Source organism: Marmota monax, unplaced genomic scaffold (genome assembly GCF_021218885.2).
Source record: "Marmota monax isolate L192 unplaced genomic scaffold, Marmota_monax_Labrador192_F-V1.1 WCK01_AAM20220418_F8-fsc00017, whole genome shotgun sequence".
NCBI lineage: Eukaryota > Metazoa > Chordata > Mammalia > Rodentia > Sciuridae > Marmota > Marmota monax.
Window position 1 is genome coordinate 5,933,037 of NW_026695241.1, and position 22,797 is coordinate 5,955,833.

Consider the following 22,797-nt stretch of genomic DNA (forward strand, 5'->3'; position numbering starts at 1 on the left):
GCTTTCTCTGCAGAATACTGAAGCCCCTCGTCTCTTCCCATTTCCAGGTTTTCAACTCCCCCTTAAGCCCAAAGCAGTGAGTGGATTCCCACTTCCCTGTGGGGGTATCCCCTGGGATGCTCAGACCTGAGCGCCTGTCCCGCTGGCCCACTGCCTGCCTCTACTCAGTCACTCTCCAAATGTTTACTGAGCACTTACTGTGTGCCAGGCACTGTCCTCCCGGCTGGGGATGCAGCAGTGAACAAGACCACACAAAACCCTTGCCCTCAGGGAGAGTCTGTTCATGTGTGTGTGTGTGTGTGTGTGTGTGTGTGTGTGTGTGTGTGTGAATCCATACAGCACAGGTGGTGACAAGAAACCCATGACAGAGTAGGGGCATGTTGTCAGGGTACAGTGTGGAAGGAGTTTAGATAGGATGGTCAGGGGAGGTCTGAGGACATGACTTTGGGGAGCAACCTCAAGGAAGGGAGGAGGGACCATGTGGGTATCTGGGGGAAGAGTCTTCCAGACCAGACCAGGCCCAGAGAAGGGCAGAGGCCCGTGTCTCCTCCCTATGAGCTCCCTCTACTCCACCCCACCCACAGTCTTCCTCTTTCTCTCTAGCCCTCTGCCCTCTGCTTACTTCCTATTCTCGCTGTGTCCAGGCTCTGGAAAGATGAGGCTTAGGGGGTTGGGAGGTTTCTAGAACACATCGACTAGCCATTAGCACTGACCTTTGGCCTGGACCTATAGCCCATCTCCACTGCTGCTGGCAACCCATCCTTACCCACGGATCTCTCCTGAAGTCTCCTCTATTTGGCCTCTTTCCTGCCAGGAGTTGCTGGGCCTCAGCAGTGGATTTGGCCTCTAGGTTGGGATTTTTGCTTCCTTGTCAAACCTGTAATACCTGAATTCCTGGAGAATAAGATGCTGGCTTAATTACTATTATTAATATGAATGGCTTCCTACTCCCGAATTTACCTGAGTGCCACCTGCAGGAAATTATTACCTGAAAAACCATTCTGAGATTTCTCTTCACAGATCACTAGTCTCTCTCTAAGGTTGTTGTGGCAGCTGTCAGAGTAGCACTGGTGGTGGGCAAGGACCAAAACATTGCAGAGGTGGAAATCAACCCAGAGATCACAGGGTCCACCTCTTAGGCTCCACATAGCAAAGGTCCAGAAGGTGGGGCATCCAGACAGGACATTTAACAGAAGAGCATTGTGACCTGCCTTACAGGAGCAGTACTGTGGTTGCAGTATTGAGAATACTGCCCGCAGGTCAGGAGACAGATGGTGCTGGTTGGACGGGGTAAGTGAAGGTATTGGACTCTGAACACTGTATCTGAGGATGAAGCTGTCACCTCCATGTCTGAGGAGGCATGAGGTCTATGTTGGGTCAGACTGACAATGTTTGTCAGCTTCTGCCTCCAAGCCTATACCCAACAACCTGGGCACTCAAGCAAATGGGTGGAAGTGAGGTGGAAGCCTGGAATGTGGTCATAGCTTAGTGCATTTTTCATAACTATAATGAAAAACCAGAGGCAGGCTACCTTTATAAAGAAAAGAGGTTTATTTAGCTTACAGTTCTGAAGATTCAAAAGCATGACACCCACATCAGCCCGGCTGTGATGAGAACCTCGTGGTATACGACATGAGCATGTGTGAGAGGGAAAGATGGCTAGACAGGAAGCCAGAGAGCTTCAGGGGTGGGATAGTTCTGAAAACAATTTTCTCACACTCACAAAAGCTCAAGGTCCCAGAGAACTACCTTAATCCCTGCAGGAGGCCACCGAGCAATGATCTAAGGACTCCCACCAGTCTCCACATCTTAAAGGCCTCCTCCCCTCTCAGCATGCCACACCAGGGACCAAGTACCTGACACATGAACCTGAGGCAGGTACATTTAAACCACATCTGAACCACAGCAAGTCACATGTATTTGTTGTCTTAAATACTAAAGAAAGGCACCTGGAGACTGAGTCTAGACCTTGGCACTCTTGGCCTCATTCACTCATCATGCCAGGCTCTGCACCAGGTGCAGGGGACACAGCTGCAGAATGGCCACTCGCATTTATTGCACTCTGTCAGTGTCTTAGCACGCTTCTGCTGCTGTAGCTGAGACAGAGGAACGGGGAGTCACTGCCCAGGCAGCACGTGCCCTCATGGGGACAACTTAGCGATGGAGGAGAGGGGGACACTGATGATCTACCTTGCACTGTGGCAACTGAGGCTGTGTAGGCCTTGGCCCCCGCTGCCTGTCCTTAGGAGTGCCACTACAGAGGGAAACAGGCAATGCTGTGGGTTAACAGCAGATGTCAGATGGTGAGCAAGGCCTCTCGGTGACCTCTGACCCAAGAAGACTGCACAGGAACTTCTCTCCTGGGCCAGAGACGGAGAACATTCCAGGCCAACATCTGGTGAGATGCACTTCTAAGCTGGAGTCGGGAGGGGAGTACTTCCCATGGAGATGCCCTGCCCTTCCTTTCCTTCCGGTGCTCTCTTGGTGGAAGCAAAGGGAGAGGGCACCAATCGGTCTCCTGTGGAAACTCAGCCATTCCATTTCCCTGTACCCTGGGCTGTCCTTAGTGTCTGAGGCCATCAGTTCAACTTTCATCATCTCAGAGGAACTGAAAGTTGTGCTGGTCACATCAGAAAACATCTTCTGATCCTTTCTCCTCCCATCCCTTTTCTAACAAGCTTCCTTAGAATCTGTTCTTCATGAGCCCCGGGTCTATGGAGGGCCTGAGAAAGGAACCCATAGGTGGAGGGGATGGTGATGATGACCTCAGGCCTCCTCAGGCATGGAGGTGACAGCTTCATCCTCAGATACAGTGTTCAGAGTCCAATACCTTCACTTACCCCGTCCAACCAGCACCATCTGTCTCCTGACCTGCGGGCAGTATTCTCAATACTGCAACCACAGTACTGCTCCTGTAAGGCAGGTCACAATGCTCTTCTGTTAAATGCCCTGTCTGGATGCCCCACCTTTTCACCAGGGTGAAAGCCACAATCTTTACAACAAAGCCCATAGGGCACAGATGAACTGCAACTCCTACCCCCACCTCTGAGCTCATCAGCAGCTTCCCTCCCTCTCCTCCTCTTCTCTCTACTCCAGCCTCTCTGGCCTCTGCTGTTTCTCCAGCCCACCAAACATTCTCCAACCCCACGGCCTCTGCACTTGCTGTCCACCCTGCCTGTAACTCCCTTCCCCCACACATGTCCTCATGGCCATATATATCCTCATGGCTCTATCAAGACTTTGCCAACTATCAGTGTGATGAGGCCATCTCTGACCATCCCATTTAAAAATCACAGCTCCCACCCACTCACTCTGTATCCTCCGCTGGATACCATTTATTAACCTTTTGCTTATTTCCATTTATTTATCGTAGGTGCTGGGGCTAGAACCCAGGGCCCTTCACTTGCTAGGCAGGTGCTCTGCCACTAAGCTGCAGCCTCAACTCTCCGTTTTGACCTTCTAATTTACTGCTTTGTTCTGCTCAATTCTTCATGCCTCTGATGAAATGGAAGTTCCACCCTGGCAGGCTGTGTCTCCCTCACCTAAAACAGTGGATGACCACCCTGTAATCATGGGATGAATACACAGCGGAGCCAGCTGCCCCTAGCTCTCGGACTACAGGGGCCACGACGAGGAAAGCCCACTGGTGGCCGCGGTCTCCTCGCAGGGCAGGGGAGCTGGCTCCTGGCTGGGCTCAGACACTATGGAACCTCTGGCAGGTGCAGATGGAGGAGTCTCCGCCCACCTCTGGCCGGATGGCGGCTCAGGCAGCCAGGGCAGCGGGGAGCCTAATAAAGGGCACTGGCCAGCGCGGGCGCAGAGGGGCTCCCAGGTAACCCGAGATGGACGCACAGGCTCGGGCAGGCCTCCCCTCGCACCCGCTGGGGCCGGGCCCCGGGCGCCCCAGGGCTGCCGGGCTGTGACCTTCCCGGGTCGCCGCCCGCGCGCGGCCCTGTCCGGGGCCGCCGGCCTCTCCGTGCGGCTCTCGACCCTCTCCGTGCCCGGTGTCCGGCCCCGGGCGCCCAACCCGCGCCTCCCGCCCCCGGGCCCGCTGCTGTGCGCGGCCCCTCACGCGCTCGCCGGCCGCCGGGCCTCGGGCCCACTCCCGCCCTTCCTCACGCCCCGGCCCGCGCGACCCCGGCCCGCGCTGCGGCTCCGGCCCTGGCCGGCAGGGGCCGCTCCTCGCGGCGCCCGGGGCCCCGCCGCGCCCGCCGCCGCCGCCCGCCTCCCCGCCCCTTCCCCGGCCGGCGCTCCCGTTACGCCGCGGAGCCGGGAGCCGGAGCCCGAGCCCGCGGCGGCAGCGGGCGGCGGCGAGGGGGCGCCCGGCGGCGGCGGGCCTGCGGGGCCTGCGGGGCCTGCGGGCGGCGGGGCCCGGCCAGGCCGCGATGGCGACCAAGAAGGCGGGCTCGCGGCTGGAGACGGAGATCGAGCGCTGCCGCTCCGAGTGCCAGTGGGAGCGGATCCCTGAGCTCGTCAAGCAGCTGTCGGCCAAGCTCATCGCCAACGGTACGCGCGGGCGCGCCGCCGGGGCTGCGGGGGGCGCCGCGGCCTCCGCTGGGCCGGGCCGGGCCCCCCGGCGCCGCGGGCGCGGGGCGCGGCCGGGCCGCCGGCGCAGGCCCGGGGGACGTGCGCGGGGCCGGGTCCCCGGGGAGCCGGGCCCCCGGGGTCGCGCGGGGTGGGGCGGGGGGTTGTGCCGGCGCCCGGAGTTGGGCGCGCAGGGCGGGCGTCCGCGCAGTCAGGGCGCAGCGGCTCCGGAGTCGGCCGGTGTCGGGACCCGGGGGGCCACGCCGGCCTTGGCTGTTAGAAGTTAGAGGTGATGCGGGGGCGCAGCCTCAGGACACAGAGTGAGCGGTTGGCGGGCGACCAGAGTGTGTGTATGGTGTGTGTTTGGTGTCCTGAGAACCCGGGGTTGTAAACATATGGTGTTCCAGGGCCCCAGGTGGAAGCTCAGACTTGGAGCATATGGGGGTGGTGGTGACAGGTTGGGGTGTGTGTCCTGGGGTTCAGAGGAGCACGTCAAGGATGCAGACCTGGAGAGGTCAGGTTGGGATGTAGTATAGGAATATGGGGGAAGTAGAGTCCCAGGAGTCTGGAGGGAGAACATTATCTAGAGAGGTGAGAACGTTGGGAAATGGAGTTGGGTGGGTGAGGGGCTTGGTGCCTAGAAGAGCAGGGGACTCTCAGTAGGAGCCTGGTGCCTGGAGTTGGTCCATGACCCCGTTGACTGAATTGGTTCTTCCAACTAATCGAATCAAAATTGCAGCCAAAATCCCATTCCAGAGCACAGCTCCACGTGGCCTTATTTGTTTTGGAAGCAAGTATGGTTAATATTTGCTTGTCTTTTAGTACCCGCCAAAACCACAGGCACCAGTAGACTGACGAGAGGGCAGAGGTTCTGTCCTACTTCATCTCTGGCTTCCCAAAGCTGCTGGATGCATGTGGCTGAACAAAAGCATGAAAGTGAATGAATGAATGAATGAATGAATGATGGTCATCCAGGAAAGGATATCAGCACCATTTTCAACCTTCTACCCTCAAACTACCCAGAAATGGACAGTGATGTCACATTTCCTCTTCAAGGACGGGTTGTGTTGGTCATTTATGGTATTAGTGCCTCGAAATAAGAACTTGGGTTTGGACACTCTCAATTTCGGCACCTTGCTTTGGGCAGGTGTGTTCTGAGTAGATGAAGGGGATGTGATGGCGCCAGGTGTGGAAGAAGCCCAGATCCCACCTGGACTCCGCTTGGTGAGAAACGCTGACTCTTCTCAGTGATGTGGGCATTCGAGGGAACTCTTCCTCCAGCGTGCAGTCCCCAGAGCCTCAAAAGCAGTTTGACCTTGCCTTCCTTGTTAGGTTCACTGGCTTGTCCTCCCCGGTCTCCTCTCCTGTTTTTTCCTCCCAATCCACTTGTTTCCTGGTCTTTTTGCTCATTCATTCAACCAATACACGCATGCCCAGCCTGTGCCAGTCACAGACCGTGGGGAACAGCGCTGACCAAGCCCTGCCTCCATATGCTGACTGTCCTTCGGGGAATCAGCTCATATGGGAGTAAATAAGTGAAGTAGCTTCAGGTAGTGAGAAGTGACTTAAAGAAACAGGCAAGTTAACATGATTGAGAGCAAGGAGTGGGAGCAGAGACAGGCACTCAAACCATGGTGGGCCCTGGAATGACAGTGGAGGGGTTTTTGGTGGCAGGAGCTTGTTTTACTCACCTTCACATCCCCTGCTGGGCTGGGCTCCCTTTCTAGAGCCTGGCTCATGAGTAGCACTTGGGGTGGGGTGGGGTGAGCAGCAGGTGGTTCAGGGGTTTTGTGCAGGTTCAGTTGTGGGAAACTCATGGGAGACAGATTTTTGTCACAGAGACTCACATAGTGAGCAGTAGCCACTGATGATAAAAGATCCTCAAGACTTAAGGAGATCAAAGAGATTGCTCAGGAAGATTAAAATAATAATAAAGCAACAAAAACGATGAATTGCAAACAGGGATATTGTGGTCTCCTTTAGACTTCAGGTGCTGAGGGTGGCTCACACACCTTCCTTTGGCTCTGGGGTTCCCTTGGGCTGGTGTTGGCATTACTTCCAGCCCCAGGCCCCCTGGCTTTTCCTTAGACCCCTTTAGGTGTGGTGGCACAAGTTCTGAGCAAACTTGTCAGAATCCTTAAGTTAAAGCAATTGCTACTCAGAATGAGGAAAGCAAGTTAATGTCCTGTTTCTTGAACTAAGACAGTTACCTTGAGGGCAGCGACAGGCAGAAAGGAGCTCAGTCTTTGGACCCAGCCAGCCTGGGCCTGAGCCCTGGCCCTGTTGCTACTTGACACTGTGACCTTGCTCAAATCACCACCTACTGGAGCCTCAGTTTTCATATTTTAGAATGGGGATTAACAGATTTACCTTGTGGGATTACCAAGATTAAAGCCAGTGTTTCTCCCAGGCTAGTGAGGCCTGGCAGGCAGGACATTCGTCCATTCATGCATTTGTTCCACCAATATTGTGCACCTGCTGTGGGCTTGCCACCGTTTAGGCACTGGAGACGCACCAGGGAGCAAAACAGATAAAGAAGACAGAACCCATCCCTCAGGAGGCCCATTTCTCGGAGGGAAGGGCAGGGGTTCAGATAAGGAATAGGGTGCTTTTGTGTGTTGGGTGCCTGGTGTGGTGAATGCAGTCAGAAGAATAAAGCGGGGACAGGAAAAGGTGCTTTGGGAGTAGGGTAGGGTGGGGCACAGGGACAACTAGTTAAATAGTAAACTAGGGTTCACCAGGGTGGCCCCGAACTAACAGCACCACGGAGAAGGCAGCACCCCAGGCAAGACCAGAGGAGCTGTGCATTCCAGGGAGGGGCCTGTGGCCATGGTCAAGGCTCTGGCTCCTCTGAGGGTGGTGGGCACCGCAGGAGCACCAGCTCATTCCTGGGCGCCTCCTGACTCCACAGCTCTGGCTCCTCTGGGGAGGCGCTCGGCAGCCCCTTTGCATCAGGGACTCCAAGCAGTGGACACTTGCAGACTGAGCTGCTCCAGCCCAACTGACTCGAGATAAACTGGTTCAGACATTTTGCCAAGAGGTGAATAAGGGAGAAAAGAGCAAATGCCAAGTTGGAAACAGAACCCAGAAAATCTGTTTTCGGCCTCATTCCCCACCCTAGTCACCATTTATTCCTTCTATTTTAGAAACCCAACATTTCGTGGGAGCTGGCTCTGAGCCAGGCCCTGGTGAGTCCCTGTGAGACAGTGGGGGTGGGGGGGGGGAGGTGGCAGGAGCTTCTACCAGGTCTAGGCTCTGGCTACTTGAAGTGTGGACCCGCCACGTGGGCGTCACCTGGAACATGTGAGGAATGCAGACTCTCAGCCCTTCCCCCTGACTGGAAGTCAGAATCCACCCCGTGGCCAGGTGTCCACAGGCTCTGAGGGCACCCAGAAGCCTGCAGTGCTGTGGCTGGAGACGAGGAGGAACCCAGGGGTCCAGGGGTGAAGATGGGGAACCATTCTTGGCTTCTGTTTGACTAACAGGAAGTCCTGGTTTCTGGAAGGACAGTCTAGCTGCCCTCTCTCCCCAGAATGTCATCTCCAGCCCCAATGGTGAATTCACTGCTGTGCATGAAGTGTGGTGATTTGACATCTGAGCTAGACTCTCCTGTAGCTGACTGGGTGACCTCAGGCCAGTTGCTTCACCTCTCTGAGCCTGCCTTTCCCATCAGTAAAACAGGGTGGCTGTGAGGATTCAGCGGGTTGATCCCTGGAAACCTTGGGATGTGGTAAATTGTTGTTCATTCTCTCAGCAGCTCCACGTAACCCTGGGCAAGGCAGGCCAACTCCTGGTCCTTACCTGGCTGGGAAAAAAGAGCAGGGGAACTAGAGATGAGACACCCGAGCTTCGGCCTGCTCAGGACTCCCAGGTGGTTCAGGGGTGGCAACCTGTGTGGAGGCCCGGCCCGGACCCCTGACAGCCCTTCCTCTTCTGCCCCCGTGGTGGCTTCTCTCTTTGCCAGCCTGGTAATCTTCTTAAGCAAGCTGTTACTCAGCTCACTTAGAACACTCAGGCCCCAAATAGTGGTTTTTCCTTGAAGGGATCATTGCTGTCTGATTCCTTGAGATTTTGAAACATTTTAATTACTTCTTGGTGATATGTAGGCAAGGAAATGATGCTTCTTCTGGGCCAAAGTTTGGCTACAAAATGTCTTTAGGATGAAGTGGGGTGAAGCTCTTTGTATGTGATGGGATTCCTGCTGTTTGGAGGCAGGGTGGGGAGGGCGTCTGGCTCCCCTTCTGGACAGGGTCCCCCTCCTGCCTTCTCAGCCTTCTCAAAGAGGGGAAGGGTTCCGTGTGCCCAAGGGGCTTCTTCGAAAACAAGGCTGAGATTTAACTGAGTCTCTGAGGTGGCCTTGATGTTTAGGAGTGGCTTCTTGGGACACTTCTGGGGCACAACAAAGCCCTGGGAGTCAGACTGCCCTCAGAAGGGGCAGAGGGACAACAGTGAGACCTCCGGTGATTCTTCATCTGAGCCTTCTCAGGCCAGCGTCCTGCTTTCAAATACTCTGACCTGTTGTCCTTTGAAGGACACATCTTTGTGGCAACCATATATCCTTACTTTTGGATTGATGGCCCTGATCTAGGCCGTGGAGCCCATGGTCACAGTAGTCAGGGCAGAAGGACCTTGACTTCTGGGGCCTGGACACTGGGGCTGGGCCTGCCCAGCTCTTCCCTGGCCTTGTGCTTGGAGGAGGAGGGTGCCTGGCATTCCCGTGCTTGGCCCCTCACCTGGGTGCACTGGCCCTCTCCCCGCTCATCCCTTGGCCAGCGTGGCCTTCTGGACCCTCCTGTACCCCTTGTTTGTCTTTATGCCCTTGCTCACACTGTTTGGCTCTGAAATTCTCTCTGTCAATGAAAAACCTACCCATCTGTCAAGGTCTGGCTCAAGTTCTTCCAGTTATTCTTCCTTCACAGAAAAGGCAGTTTGCTTCGGGGAAGACCACCGTACCGTGCTAGGACCAGGCAAGACCTGAGCCATCACGGCGTGCAGCAGTTCTGAAGCTGTGCTGTCGGGGCCCGTCTGGGAACAGCGTTAGCAGCCATCAGGCCTCACCCACTGGAGCAGCTGCACTTCTCTCTCCCCCTCCTCTCCTCGCTTTCTTTCCCTCCCTTCCTTTCATCTTGCTGTGTTGCCCAGGCTGGTGTTGAACTCCTGGCCTCAAGGGATCCTGTCATCTCAGCCTCCTGGATGGACACAGGCCTGTGCCACCACACCTGCTTGCAGTAATGTTTTCCTCTAAGGTTTCCTTTGAAGAAATGGAATATAAACAAAAAACCCCTTAAATCCACTGATCTAGTCCATCTTCCTACAGATGAGAAAACAGGCCCAGAGAGGGAGACAGCTTCCTTAAAGCCACTGTCCAGCGAGTGGCAGAAGCAGGCAGAGTGGGTGAGAGCGCCAGCTCCTGAGTCAAGGTGTTCTGCTGCTTCCTGAGGGAAAGCCCCATTTGTAAAGTAGTGACACACACCCAGAGTCCTTTTTCTGAATCCTTTGGGCCAGGTGTCTTTCAGAATGCAGAATTTTTTAAGAATATGGAACATATTCTAGACACCGAGTGATGTTCTCAGTGGGCCCTGGGGCAGCACTTCATAATAAAACACGCCAGTATTTCTGCATCAAAACCTACGAGTTGTCATTGAAAAAGGGATAAAGACACTATAAACAGCCTCATGTCAGTTCATTTGAGGTTTTGGTAAGTGAATAACAACAAAATCACCTTTTGACTTTTAGAGTTCTGAAATTTCAGAAAATATTGATCAGGTATTGTGAACCAGTCACGATAGTGACAGATTGTATGGTCGTCATAAGAACCAAATGAAGGAAAACCCAAAATATCTGGGAGTACTTAGCACAGCGTCTTGGGTGCCCGAGGGTCTTCTTTGGAAACAAGGCTAAGATTTAACTGAGAGTCTATAGTGTGGGAGTAAGAGTTAGCCTTTCTGGGAACTGGCTGTTATCTGCTGGAGGTGGTGATAGGTACTGTTGTCTCCTATCCTCCAATTCAGGTTTCTTTTTCCTGAACCCCTCTTTTGGTGTGTGTCTTTTCTCCTTACCAGACAGCCAGCCTCAAGAGGGCTAAGGGCCGCAGTTCTACTTTATGGTCCTAAATCATGGTGTTGGGCCACCGCACATTCCTGGTGTGCTTGTTGACTTAGTCACAGCCTTTCATGAGCCAGGGCCTCTGAGCAAATGGAACAGGCCTAAGGAAAAAAGGTCAAGGGTCTTTTTCAATGGGAGTGAAGGCTGCATCATTAGTGATAATATGTCCCAGAAGAGTAGCACCCTGCTGGGACTGGGGTTTGCCTGGGGCTGGTGGGATCATGAGTTGTGGCCATCAGAGGCTCCCTCGTTGCCAGTTCAGCATTCTCCACATCCACCCATTTTCTTCCTTTCTGAATGAGCCCCTTATTTGTTTAGGGGCCACCCTTTGGTGTACCATGTTCTTAACTGGGTGGGCTCTGGCCCCAGTAATTCTACTTGCTTACCTGTGATTGATTGAGGTATGAGCATGTGAATTGGTTCTGGCCAATGGGACATCACCAGGCATTTGCTTGATGGAGATACTTCGGGAAAAGTTTTTTTTTTTTTTTTTTTTCCTGCTAAAGAGCCACTTACTTATTTAAAACAGAGCAAATGGCTCTCTTCTTGACCTGGATATCATTGTTTGTATCTTTGAGACCTGGGGTTGCCATTGTCTCGTGCCCCTGAGCATGCTTGGGCCAAGAATGAGGTGACCCACAGAGGGTGGCAGCACAGAGAGACAAGAGGAACATGGTCCCCCTGCCTGGAGCAGCCCTTCTCTGGTCTTCCTGCTGTGGGAGATAATGCATTCCTTCACCGAGAGCACCCGGAAGTGGCGTGTGGTGCTCACATGCTGTAGGCCCACCCCCTCCCTTCCCTGGAACCTCTACTGCCTGACCAGCTTGGCCCTGGGTGCTTGGGAATGGCCGTTGCTCCTGATTCCCACTGGCCTCACATGGGTGGCTTTATGCCCCTGTGGGTGACCTCATGCTTGGCAGATGGTGGAGGGTTGCTGGCCTTTGACATGTGTGAGAGCCACTGTTCCCATCTGAGAAGGCCATGAAGAGAGGAGTGTTTTTCTGAGACTTCTCAATCGTCCCCATCAGTCACCAAGACAAGGATGTTTGGCAGGTAGGCTAGGTGGCTGCCATATAAAATATGAAGGACAGCCACAAGCTGCAGGAAACCTAATGGAGTGGCAGCAGCCCCTGCCACCCTTGGGATTTTTTGCTGCTCATCCAACTTGTGATGGTGGACATGCCAGAACTATGCAGAGTCGACCCTATTTGGTTCTCTCAGAGGCCCCTCAGACCTGGAGCCAGGATCCTCATCCATTTGCCCTCCAAGTGACCTTGTGGGCACCACTTGATCCTCTGAAGCTTTAGTTCTCTCAACTTCCCAGTGTGAAACAGTGCCAGTAGGGGAGAAGAATGCAATCATTCTTGTCTCATGTACCAGATTTGGGGCATTGACTTTTACATAGACCCCATGTAATTGAGGTCAGAGATTGCAATTCTCATTCAGGGGTAAGTAGACTGAGGCCTGGTGACGTCAATTAAGCTGGGTTCTATCCCACTTCTGAAAGTTGCTTTATTCTATTGCATTAATGTTTTCTAAACTGGTCATGTCAAAACATCACTGAGAGAATCCATATTGCAAAGCCCCACTCCCAGAGATCTTGACCTAGCAGGCCAGAGGGCTGTGTTCTTAAAAAGCCCACAGGTGATCTGAAGGCTGCTAGGCTGTGACACTCTGAGAAGTACTGGACTGAGGGAATCTGGGCATTATAGAGTTCTAGACATCTGCTCTGGGTGGGGTGATCCTTTTGGCCCAACATAGGTCTGGAGTCTGAATATTCAGACTGTGCCTCACTCAGGAGGTTTGAGTGGGCAGTGTGGAGCCCCTGCTCTGAATCACAGGGTTAGTGTTTAATGAGTACCACTACATTCTGTGTGTGGGCATAGACCAGGTGTCAGGGGGCATCAGGAGAAAAAGAGTGAGTGGGTCCCTAGCCAGGGAGGGCTTGCTGGTCAGGACGGTCATGCGACCTTCTGGCAGCAGCTCCAATTGCCAGGCCCGACCCCAGCTTCTACTTCAGGAGGTCTTGGTGGGTTGGTCAGGAAGCAGGAGTGTCAGCCAGCACTCCAGGTCGTTGTGGTGTGGGGTATCCCAGGAACAGTCCTTAGAGATGACTGTCCAAGTGCTGAGGCAGCACGTGACCCTGCAGTCTGAGAAGGACAATGACAGTGTCACAAGACACACAGGATGCAGCTGGGTTCCTGAAGGGCTGAGACCAGGGTGGGCTTGTGCAGCAATGGGTAAGGCCTGGTAGAGTGCCAGGGAGGGCCTTGGGCAGGGTGGTAGTGTTGGGGTTTAGCACTGAAAGTCTTTTTTTTTTTTTAATAAGTATTTTTTAGTTGTAGTTGGACACAATACCTTTTATTTATATATTTATTTTTATGTGGTGCTGAGGACGGAACCCAGGGCCTTGCAAGTGCTGGGCGAGCACTCTACTGCTGAGCCACAACCCCAGCCCCAGCACTGAAAGTCTTGAGTCCCAGGAACCCCCTCAGTCTGGGCAAGTGGGATGGCAGATCATCCCATCAGTGGATGGAGGTATTTAGCAAGGGGGCCAGAACCTGGTGCCAGAGAAAGCAGTGGTATGCCCTGCCAGTCCTGGGTTCGGATCCCGCCCTGGGTGAGTTCCTCAGCCGCTGAGCCCCACTCTTCCTGCGCAGGCTGCTGGAGGAGTGAACGAGACACTGTAGTTTCTGACACTGGCAGCATCTGGAAGCCGCTTGGCCAAGTCAGGAGTGTCGTGTGTGGAGGGAGGGTGGAAGGACCCAGATGCTCAGTCCATGCAGGGGATCAAGGGTGCAGAAGGAGAGTGACAGGGACAGCAATGACAGTGAATGCAACAAGACGTGCAGCAGGGGCTTCCTGTGCCCGACTGTGACTGAGGCCCAAAGCTGAAGGTAGACATGCTAACCGGGTCACAGAACTAGGGCTTCAACCCACATGTGACAGACTCCAAAGCCCTCCTCTTCCATGCATCTGCTCAGTGCTTTGGTGGGTCTGGCGCAGGGTGCTGGGGTGCTGTTTGTTATTGGAGTCAGGGGCGAGTGTGACTGCCTTTGGCCCCGTGAGGGCCAGGCCTTTTTGCCACTTTTGCTCATTGCTGTGTCCCAAGCACCAATGACAGTGTCTGGCACGTGGCCAGTGCACAATTGATCATTAAGGGAACAACTTGGCCTCTGCCCTGGAGGAGTTTACTTGGATTCATTTATTTACCAAACACTTGCTGAACATCTACTGTGTGCCAGCCACCATCCCGAGGAGTCAGAATGACCCCAAGACTCACTTTTCTGCTCTGCTAGTACTAGAGGCTTAGCAGAAGGTTGATCAGGTCTGGAACGGGAGAGGAACGAGGGCCATGGAGGCCCAGAGTAGGCAGAGGCCACGTGAGACCTGGCAAGGCTGTTGGTGTCATCTTTAGGGTGACCCTCCTGCCTGGGGCTTTGGGTGAGTCCTGGCTCATGGGTTTCTAATAGAGCTGACTGAGTGCTGTTACCTATCTGCCCTTGCTAAGGCTCTCCTGGAACTGAGGTGGACACTTGCTGGGCGGCCTTTCCCAGGATGTGGTCAGCTGCCCTGCTGTCCCCCTTTGCACATTCAGACTGCTCACCTGTGCTGTGAGGCCTGACTCCCTTGAGGACCTACCCCTCTGGCCCTCACAGGTCAGAAGCCCAATGAGAAGCACTGTTTTCTCTCAAGCTAGTCACCCCCAGGGCAGCCAGTCAGCAAGGTGACCCTGTTGGGGGAGCCGGGCCCAGGACCTGCAGTAAATGCCACTTCCCTTGCTGGCCTGCTGGGTCAAGGGAGTTGAGTTTCCACTGAGTCTTGGGCCCAGAAAAAGTCTTGGGAAGGTGGGTCTCTGAAACCCTCTGCAGCTGGCCCCACAGAAGGTGGGTCTCTGAAACCCTCTGCAGCTGGCCCCACACCGTGTGGAGCCTGTCCCCTGCCTCTTCCCGCCACCTCCCAGCTGGGCCACTTCCTGCCTGGAGTCACACTTGGAGAAGTCCTACCTCACTTGGAGGGTTCCTCAGGCCCAGCCCCAATATCATGTACTCCTGACCCTCCTCTGTGGTCTTCCTACCACCTGCAGGACTGGTGTCCACATCCCCCATAGACAGTGTCCTTGAGTGCAGGTCGACACTTCCTGAGAAGAAGCCACTTTCAAGCCTCTGGGCTGCCTGACTGCATCCCCTGGCCCTGGAGTCACTTCCTGCCCTCAGAGCTCAGAGGACAGGCCACACCACTCCAGACATGTAACAGGGACTCCATGTGACCTTCCAGCAGAAGAAAAGTGACCTTTTCTTCTCCTGGGGCAGGTTTCTCCGGGAGTGTGTGAGTGTGAGTAGGTGTGTGGTGACTGTGCTGCGGGAGAGAGAACGCGTGTGGCAGGAGGCTGTGTGTAAGAGTGTGGCCAGCAGGCGCGTCTGTTCTGCCAGTGCAGAGAGGCACTATCTTCTGTCCCCACATTGTGCTCTCCCATCCTGTCCTTCCAGCTTCCGTGTGGACGTGGGGAGGAGGTTTGGCAAGACGCCCGGGCTCTCCCTACCAGGATTTTCTCAGAATCGTTTTTGCCAGCTTCTTTTGGGCTCTTAATCTGTGACTTTTGCCATCTTTGCTTTTCAGTCAAGACTTCCAAGTGCTCAGGCCTCTGAACTGGGTCACGGTTTAAACCTAGAGGGTTGGGGTGGAGGCGGGTGGGCCTGCTGGAGCCCTGAGGTAGGAACTGGAAGGCTCGGGTCACGGGCACACTGTGTGTCAGACGCCCCAGGGGGCTGAGCCTCCTGAGAGCAGGCACTTGGCTGGAGGGGCTCTGTCCATGAGAGGGGAATGTGTATATTGATGGAGTCATTTTGGAAATGCTTATTGAGGACCTACTGCGTGCCCAGCGCTGGCCGTAGAGCCCAAATGTGAGAGTGACAGGATGGACGTAAGAGCAAAGGAGACAAGTTACAGGGCTTTCGGCCTTCACTTTGGGGAGGGGCAGCCATTGGAAGGCTTGCGTGCACTCTAAGAACTGGCAGGGATGACTACTCCATGTCTTGTAGTAGTGATGTGTGCCCTTCCCTTCTAATGTACCAGTTGCTGTCCCCGCCCCGGTTTTGCCCACCTGGGCCTGTGCATGCCCGCCCGTGCACCTGCTGACCGTGTGCAGATGATGGCCAAAGCTCAGGGAGAGAACGCTGCCACTCCTCATCGGCTTGAAGTCGAACTTTCCAAAACTTGCTCTCTCTTCTCCCCCTGAAGGCCACCCTCTGGCTCCTAGCCTGTGACCTTGCCTCATACTTTATTGAGGAAGTAAGAGCAATTAGGAAACTCCTTCACCCCTACTGCTGGTCTGCCAGCTTCCCCTGTCACTGCTTCCGGGCTTCCCTCAGAGGCCACCAGTGCTTCAGCTTACTCAGAGCTTGGGTCCTCTCAGGCCCGTGCCATGTAGTATCCCGCCTCTCTCTGGCCCGGCCCGTGGGCCGCACTGCTCCCTGGTCTGTCCTGATAAAAGCTTCCTTAGTCCCCACTGCAGTGCTCTGAGCCCCGCCTCAGCTCTCTGTTCCCTGTCGTGGCACCTCCCCAGCCCACTGTGGGGCTCCCGACCCTGCACCCCACAGAGACACCAGTCAAGGTCACCGTCTGGTGTTGCCTCCACAATGCCAAATCTAACGTGGCCTCCTCTTATCTCACCCGGAGTTCCAGCCGCTTTTAGCCCACTTGACCGCTCCCTCCTTCCGGACTCACCTGATCTTGGCTTCTGTAAGAGATGTGCTCTCCTTTCCGTTCCTGCGTCTTCCTGCTCAGTCTCTTCCAGATTCCGTGTGGCTTGAGTTCTGTATCTGGAAACCGGTGTCATTGCACAGTGAACTTGGCCAAACAGAGCTCTTGGCTGCCTTCCCCCCCTTTAGTATACAGCGAGCGGTTCCACTGTCCACAGGATTTGTCTTTGCACTCTCCCTGTTCCTCTTCCGTCATCTGTTAGTTTCCTGTGGCTGCTGTAACAAATTATCCCACATTTACTGGTTTAAAACAATGCAAATGGATTCTTTCATTAGAGTTCTGGCAGCCAAAAGTCAGAATGGGCCTCATTGGACAAAATCAAGTGTCATCAGAGCTGCGTTGCTTCTGGAGGCTCCAGAGATGAACCTGTGTCCCTGCCTAGTCCAGGTTCAAGAGATGGCTGTACATGTCATGGGGCTCATGACCCCTCCCTCCATATTCCCCAGTCTCTCTTCTGTCTCTGTTGTCACATCCATGCCCTCCCTGATGTGGACCCTCTGCTGCCCTCTTCTAAGGACCCAAGGCACACAGGACTATTCAGGAAACTTACTTCAGGATGCTCAGCACTTCTGCAGGTCAAGTGCATATTCACAGGTTCCGGAGGTTGGCATGTGGACATCCTTGGGGCCATTATTCTGCCTCCCACATCTCCAGTCCAGTCCGTTAGTAAGCCTTGCTTATTTTTCCTCCAAACCGTGTCCTGACTCACGTTTCTCTCTCCCTTCCTGCACTATTTCTTTCCGTACCCCTGTCCAAGTTGCTGTCACCTCTCACCTGGCTACTGCAGTAACCTTTTCTGTCCTTGCCTTTGCTCCTTCCACGGCTGTCAAGAGGGAGCGTTCAGCAACTGAAATCAGAGCCTTTCATCTCCCCGCTGTAAGCCCTCAAAGGCCTCCCATGGCACTCAATGCATGCTGGATCTTCCGCACCGCCCCCTGACCCCCACCCCACTGGCAGCGCTGTCCCTCCACTCCAGCTGCTTGGCCTTCTTACTGTTCCCAGACCACACCAGCTGGGTCCAGCTTGAGGTCTTTTAATGACCCTTCACCCTCCTGGAACCCTCTACCCTCAGGTCTTTGAGTGCCTGACTTTACCTCCTTGTTGTTTAGGTGCCCTCTCCTTGAAGGGTCTCTTCCTGACCTGACCACTGAGTCTGAAGTAGCCACCAAGTCACTTGCTCGTGCACTGCCCTGTTTTAATTCCCTGCAGTCTCGTCCCACTCTGGTCCTTTTCAGGTTTCTCTGTCTTCCCTGTCTGGAGGGTGAGCTGCTGAATGCAGAGACTTTGCCCTGCTCCTTCACAGCTCCAAGTCCTGGTGCCGGCAGTGCTGCTGGTGATGTGTGACCTGTAGGATGCTGTGGGACCCTGGCTAGCCCAGGCCATGAGCTGGGGAAGCTGCTCCAGGTGGACCTGGAGTAGGTCATAGAGGATGCTGAGATTTGGGCAGAGAGAGAGTGAGGCACAGTGTGTCCAGGTTCCCTATGTGACACAGATGGCCATGGCCTCAGGAATATGCTGAGGACCCAGCGTATGTGCATGTGAGAGGCTGGTGGCCCAGGAAGAGTGAGAGATGGCTCTCAGGAGTCGCTGTGGATGTGACACTCTTCACTTGACTCTGAGTGATGGTTCAGGTTGGGTGAACCCCTCTGTGGGTAGCCAGTCCAGATGCTTGAGATTCAGGGCACATTGTGTTATAGCTCTTCTCTCTTTTTTAAGTTAACTGATTACTGTTTTGTGTAGATATTGAATGTTCATGAAAATCCAATAATTAAAAAGAGCATAGGGTGTTCCTTGACTTATGATGGGGCCATATCCCGATGAACCCATTTTAAGTTGAAAATATCCTAAGTTAAAAGTGGATTTAATACACCTGACCTACTGAGCATCAGCGCTCAGCCTGCACCTTTAGTATGCTCAGAGCACTTCATCAGCTTACGGTGGGCAAAATCATCTACACAGCTTTTTACGAATATATACATGTGATCATGATGGCATGGCTCATGCTGACAGCCTCTCTAGGGAGCCTGGCACTGCATATGGCTAGCCTGGGAAAAGACACAATTCAAAACCCAAAGTGTGGTGGTTCTCACTGAATGTGTCTCACTTTTGTACTATCGTAAAGTTGGAAAATCATAAATCGAGCCATTATAAATCTACCTTCCGTAGTGTGAAAACTGACCTCCTTCTGCACTGTCTCAGCCACCGACGCAGCCCCTCTTGAGACTTTCACGGCGTTCTTTTCCGAAGTGTTCTGTACTTTCATAAGAAAGTATGTTATTTATTTGTCTTTGTGTATACACTGTAATGACCTAGTGTATACCCTCCTTTGTATCTTGCTTTTCCCCCTCTGTCTTTGAGATTGTTAGCTGTGGCTGTCTGACAAGTCAGCCCCAAACTTAGTGCCCTACAACAACCATCCTGGCCATCTTTCATGATTCTGGGCTCACCAGGGCTCACTCATGCATTGGTGGCCCTCTGGAGGTCAGCATGGTGACCTTGCTGCTCTGGACTGGGTGCTCTCGTGTATCTGGAGCCTTGGCTGAGACAACTTCATTCTGCTTCATGTGGCCTTCCATCCTCCAGTGACTCATCCTCAGCTGAGTACAAGCGTGTGCTAGCCCAAGTATGTGCTCATGGTGGCCATAGGTAACCAGGGGGAAGAGGAAGCCAGCAAGCCCTTTCTCTAAGCTGGGAGTGTGTGTATCAGAGGCCTATTGGTCCTTCTGGTCACGGCAGCCAAGCCCAGGGTCAGTGCATGAGGCCACATAGCATGTGGACTCAGGATGTGAGAGGACACAGGCCATTTGTGTGGTCAGGCTACCATGGCTTTGTGTTTAATCTGCTGCTTTTGTTTCATGGATGCACTAGTTCAGGGCACATCTGAATTTATTGAACAGGTCCTCTGTCAAGGACCTTGTAAGTGGCTTTCTATTTTTACTGTTATCAGTCAGGTTGCACAAAAATCAGTGTCCCTATACCTGTGAATTTGTGCTCAAGGGTGCATCTATTTATAAGTTCCTGTAATGGGAATTTCTGCTTAGGTGATACAGATGTATGATTTATCATGTAGAAACTGCTAAATTGCCCCTGGAGTCACCCTTGTTGATTAATATTCCTACCAGCACCACACGATCATGCCTGCTTTCCTATCAGCGCTCTTTGGAGGGATGAGGAATCCCTGAAAATGCTGTCAGCTGTGACTTACAAGAAGCCCAGTAAGTGAGAAGATCGAATCCCCGTGAGACTTGAGAACTGGAGACCTGGCTGTCTTTGGCATGTGTCCAAGGGGATGCTGGAGAACCATTCTGCTTGAATAGGGCTTTGCTTTGTCCTCTGGGATGACAGCCACACCAGGAGCCGTTTGAGTAGACTTAAACCTGTCTCTGTTGACATACGAACCCCAGGTGGTTGATATGAAGAACCCTAGGAATAGCCCTCCTGTCCCATCTGATCAAAAGTTGGCATATCAGCTGCTATCCTGCAGGGGAGACTCTGAGAGGAAGGGGCAGTTACTTCAAGGTCACAGGCCATAGCTCCCCTTCCCTGGGGGACCAGGGAATCCAGGCATCCCCATGCATCTAGCTGCGCCATCACAAGGCTCCTGGGGTTGTCTCTTTGGAGCAGAACCAGAGAACCAGTCCCCTGAGGCTAATGCCTCTCCTTGCTGAGGATTTATATTGAATTCATGTCCATCATGGGGAGGCTGGTTCCTGCTGCCTGGCCTAAACTCCCAAGAAATGCAGTGGGAAATGTAAAACCAGTCCCAGGCTTCCCAGAGCCTGTCCTCACTGTGATTCCCCAAGGATCCTAGCAGGTAGAGCAGGAAGGGGCTCCAGAACTGCCTGTCCAGCCCCTGCAGCAAATGGGCCAAGCGGTGTGGCCAGGGTCGCACAGCTGGTTAGGAGGGAAGCTGGGCCACTGCTGAATGCCGATGTCCAGGTGGTTTGTGCCGGGCCTGCTGGAGAGACAACTGGGACCTGCCTGAGTTCACATCCCAGCTCCAGGATGAACTGCTCTGGAATCTGGCTGCTTTCCCGCTTGTGCCTGGCTCCCTGTCTGTAAGGGGGGGATAAGAAGAGTGTCATCATCCTGGTGTTTTCAGGGCCGTCGGGATCACATAAACAGCTTAGTACACTGCATGGCACCTAGTAAGAGCTTTGTGTGGCTGGGCCGTTAATGAAGGTTGCCAGCGTTCATATCCTCCGACCACACATGGGCCCGCTGAGCACAGGGACTGTGTCTCAGAGCTGTCTGCCCCATAGTGTCTAACATGACCATCCTGGGAAATTGCATGTCCTAAGTGAAACAAGGTGTCAGTAATGGTAGTGAATGTCTACTTAGCACCTGCTTCATACTGTGGGTATTGCATATATAATCTTTACTCTAGCCAGACGAGGACACTAAGGCTAGGGACGTCAGGTGTCTTGCCCTGTGCCACATAGCCAGTAAGGGGGTGGGGTGGTGGAATTCAGGCCCCAAGCAGCCTGAGGCCAAAGCTCTTTGCTGTATGTCATGCTGCCTGGGCTTCTCCATTCTGGAAGTCACGCGCCCAGCCTACTTTGCAGGGTGGCAGCTCCACGTGCAGCTGTGGAAGCCCAGCCTGCGCTCCTCTGGGCCTGCTGTGCACGTGTAGGTGAGAGGCCAGAGAAGGCAGATGCCTGGAGTCTGTGTGCACAGAGTTGTGCAAGGTCCCTGATTCTGTGTCGCTTGTGGAAGCTCCTAGGGCTCACCTTGGGTGTCACCTGGCCCTCAGGGGCCTCTTCTGTGTCACCCAGTCCCAATGTTCTGAGACATTATTTTTGAGGTTGTTTCAGGGGAGGGTGGCACAGGAGGGTGAATTTGGTCCCTGTTACTCATGTTGGTGGGAAACAAAAGTGTCTTTTACCATTTTGATCCTCTTCTATAGTACCTCTAATTTTTTAGTCCACTGGAATTAATTTTCTCATGTATCCCAGATGCCTCTTCGCCTGCTCAGAGTCCTAGTGTGCAGCGGGTCGTGCTGGCAGAGGCAGCTGCCCAGTGACGCCGGCTCCTTGTTGCCAGTGGATTCTGAACTGGGAGTCCCTGAAGCCCAGCCCATCAGAGCTCACCGTTTGCTGTCCGGCCACCAGCACTCTCTGTTTTAGAACTGAGTCTTGCAGCCCCTGAATGACTTCTTTGGCGTGAGCTCACACTGTTTTTAATATCTGCCCTCCTGGTTGGGAGTCTGAGTGGAAGGGAATTCACCTTTTTTGAAGGGGAACAAATAAAACATAATTTGCTTGGGAGATTACATCGGAGCCTAGATTTTTAAAAAATTTTAAAACTGTTTTACAGCCAGTCTGCTGGATTTCAAGCTCAAGCGTAAGCTCAGAGGGTGCAGCTCCTTCTGGACCCTCACCCACCTGGCAAAGGCCCCCGACTGTCTCCCCCCAGCACTCTAGGGTTTGGCTCTGGCAGAGTACTTGAAGTTCCCCAAATGACAAGGCTGTGCCATGCCTGCTAGTTCAGTTGTGTGCCTGGAAGGCCTTTCCCCCACTTTCCACCTTGCAGAGGTGTATCTGGCACGTTCCTGGAGAGAGCTTTGCCTCCTTCTCCCCGTCCAGTATCACACTCAGCTTCCTTAGGCCCCACATCCTATTGAGTGGTCCTGGGAGATGGGGACTGTATGGGACTGTGTCCTAATTCTGAGGAAAACCCCCTTCTCTCAGTGCAAACCCCTCCCCCCCGCCAGGTGTTCCTGCTCCAGCTGGGCTCCCTCCACTTCTTGGCATCGAGACTGGTGCCTTCTCAGAGTCAGGAGATCAGAGAAGTTATGGGTGGTGAATCCTGCAGAGCACTCGGGTAGCAGTCTTTTACTTCTTTGTAACTATGAGATTTTTTGTTTAGGTAAAAAAATTGCACATGTATAACGAAAAAGCAAGGAATAGTACCTAAAGGGTGCGGTCGGGAGCTGCAGGATTCTGTGTGGGAGCCCAGGGGACTTGGGGCAGTGCTGGCAGACCATCTCACCTGGAAGCCCGTTTCTTCTTCAGGAGATCACTTTACATCAGCTTGGCCTCTTGTAAGGAAAGTCAGAGTAGCAGTGGCTTCAGCAAGACCAGATAGAAGTAATGTTTCGCACATGTGATAATTGACCATTAGCAGACCGGGGCTTGGTGGCAGCTCCTGGGTGTTGGGGACCAAGGCTCTCTGTATCACAGTTTTCTGCCATCCTCAGTAGCTTCCATCCTGTGGGCTAAGAAGGAGTGTCATTGTCCATTAGCCCAGACTCATTGCCAAGGCACAATCCAGAGGAACAACCCAGAGGTTGCATGGCTGTGGTCCCCTCTGCTGTGACTCAGTTGCCTGCGGCATCTGTTACCAGGGGCCTGGGAAGCGTGATCTGTAGCCTCTGTACTAGAGGAAGAGGGTGATAGCTGTTCA

General features: G+C 53.7%; 1 protein-coding gene across 6 annotated transcripts in view; it reads left to right on the top strand.

The window, feature by feature from the left end:
• Positions 1-4,346: 4,346 nt before the first annotated feature.
• Positions 4,347-22,797, top strand: part of Ttc7b (tetratricopeptide repeat domain 7B) — a 242,201-nt gene continuing 223,750 nt past the window's right edge. For 4 of the 6 annotated variants that reach the window (XM_046440662.2, XM_046440665.2, XM_046440666.2 and 1 more), the window contains exon 1: positions 4,348-4,506. In XM_046440662.2, the coding sequence (XP_046296618.1) occupies positions 4,386-4,506 (121 nt within the window). In that variant the 5' untranslated portion in view covers positions 4,348-4,385. Of the gene's footprint in view, positions 4,507-22,797 lie in introns of all 6 variants that reach the window. The other 2 variants (XM_046440663.2, XM_046440664.2) reach the window with 1 other exon arrangement.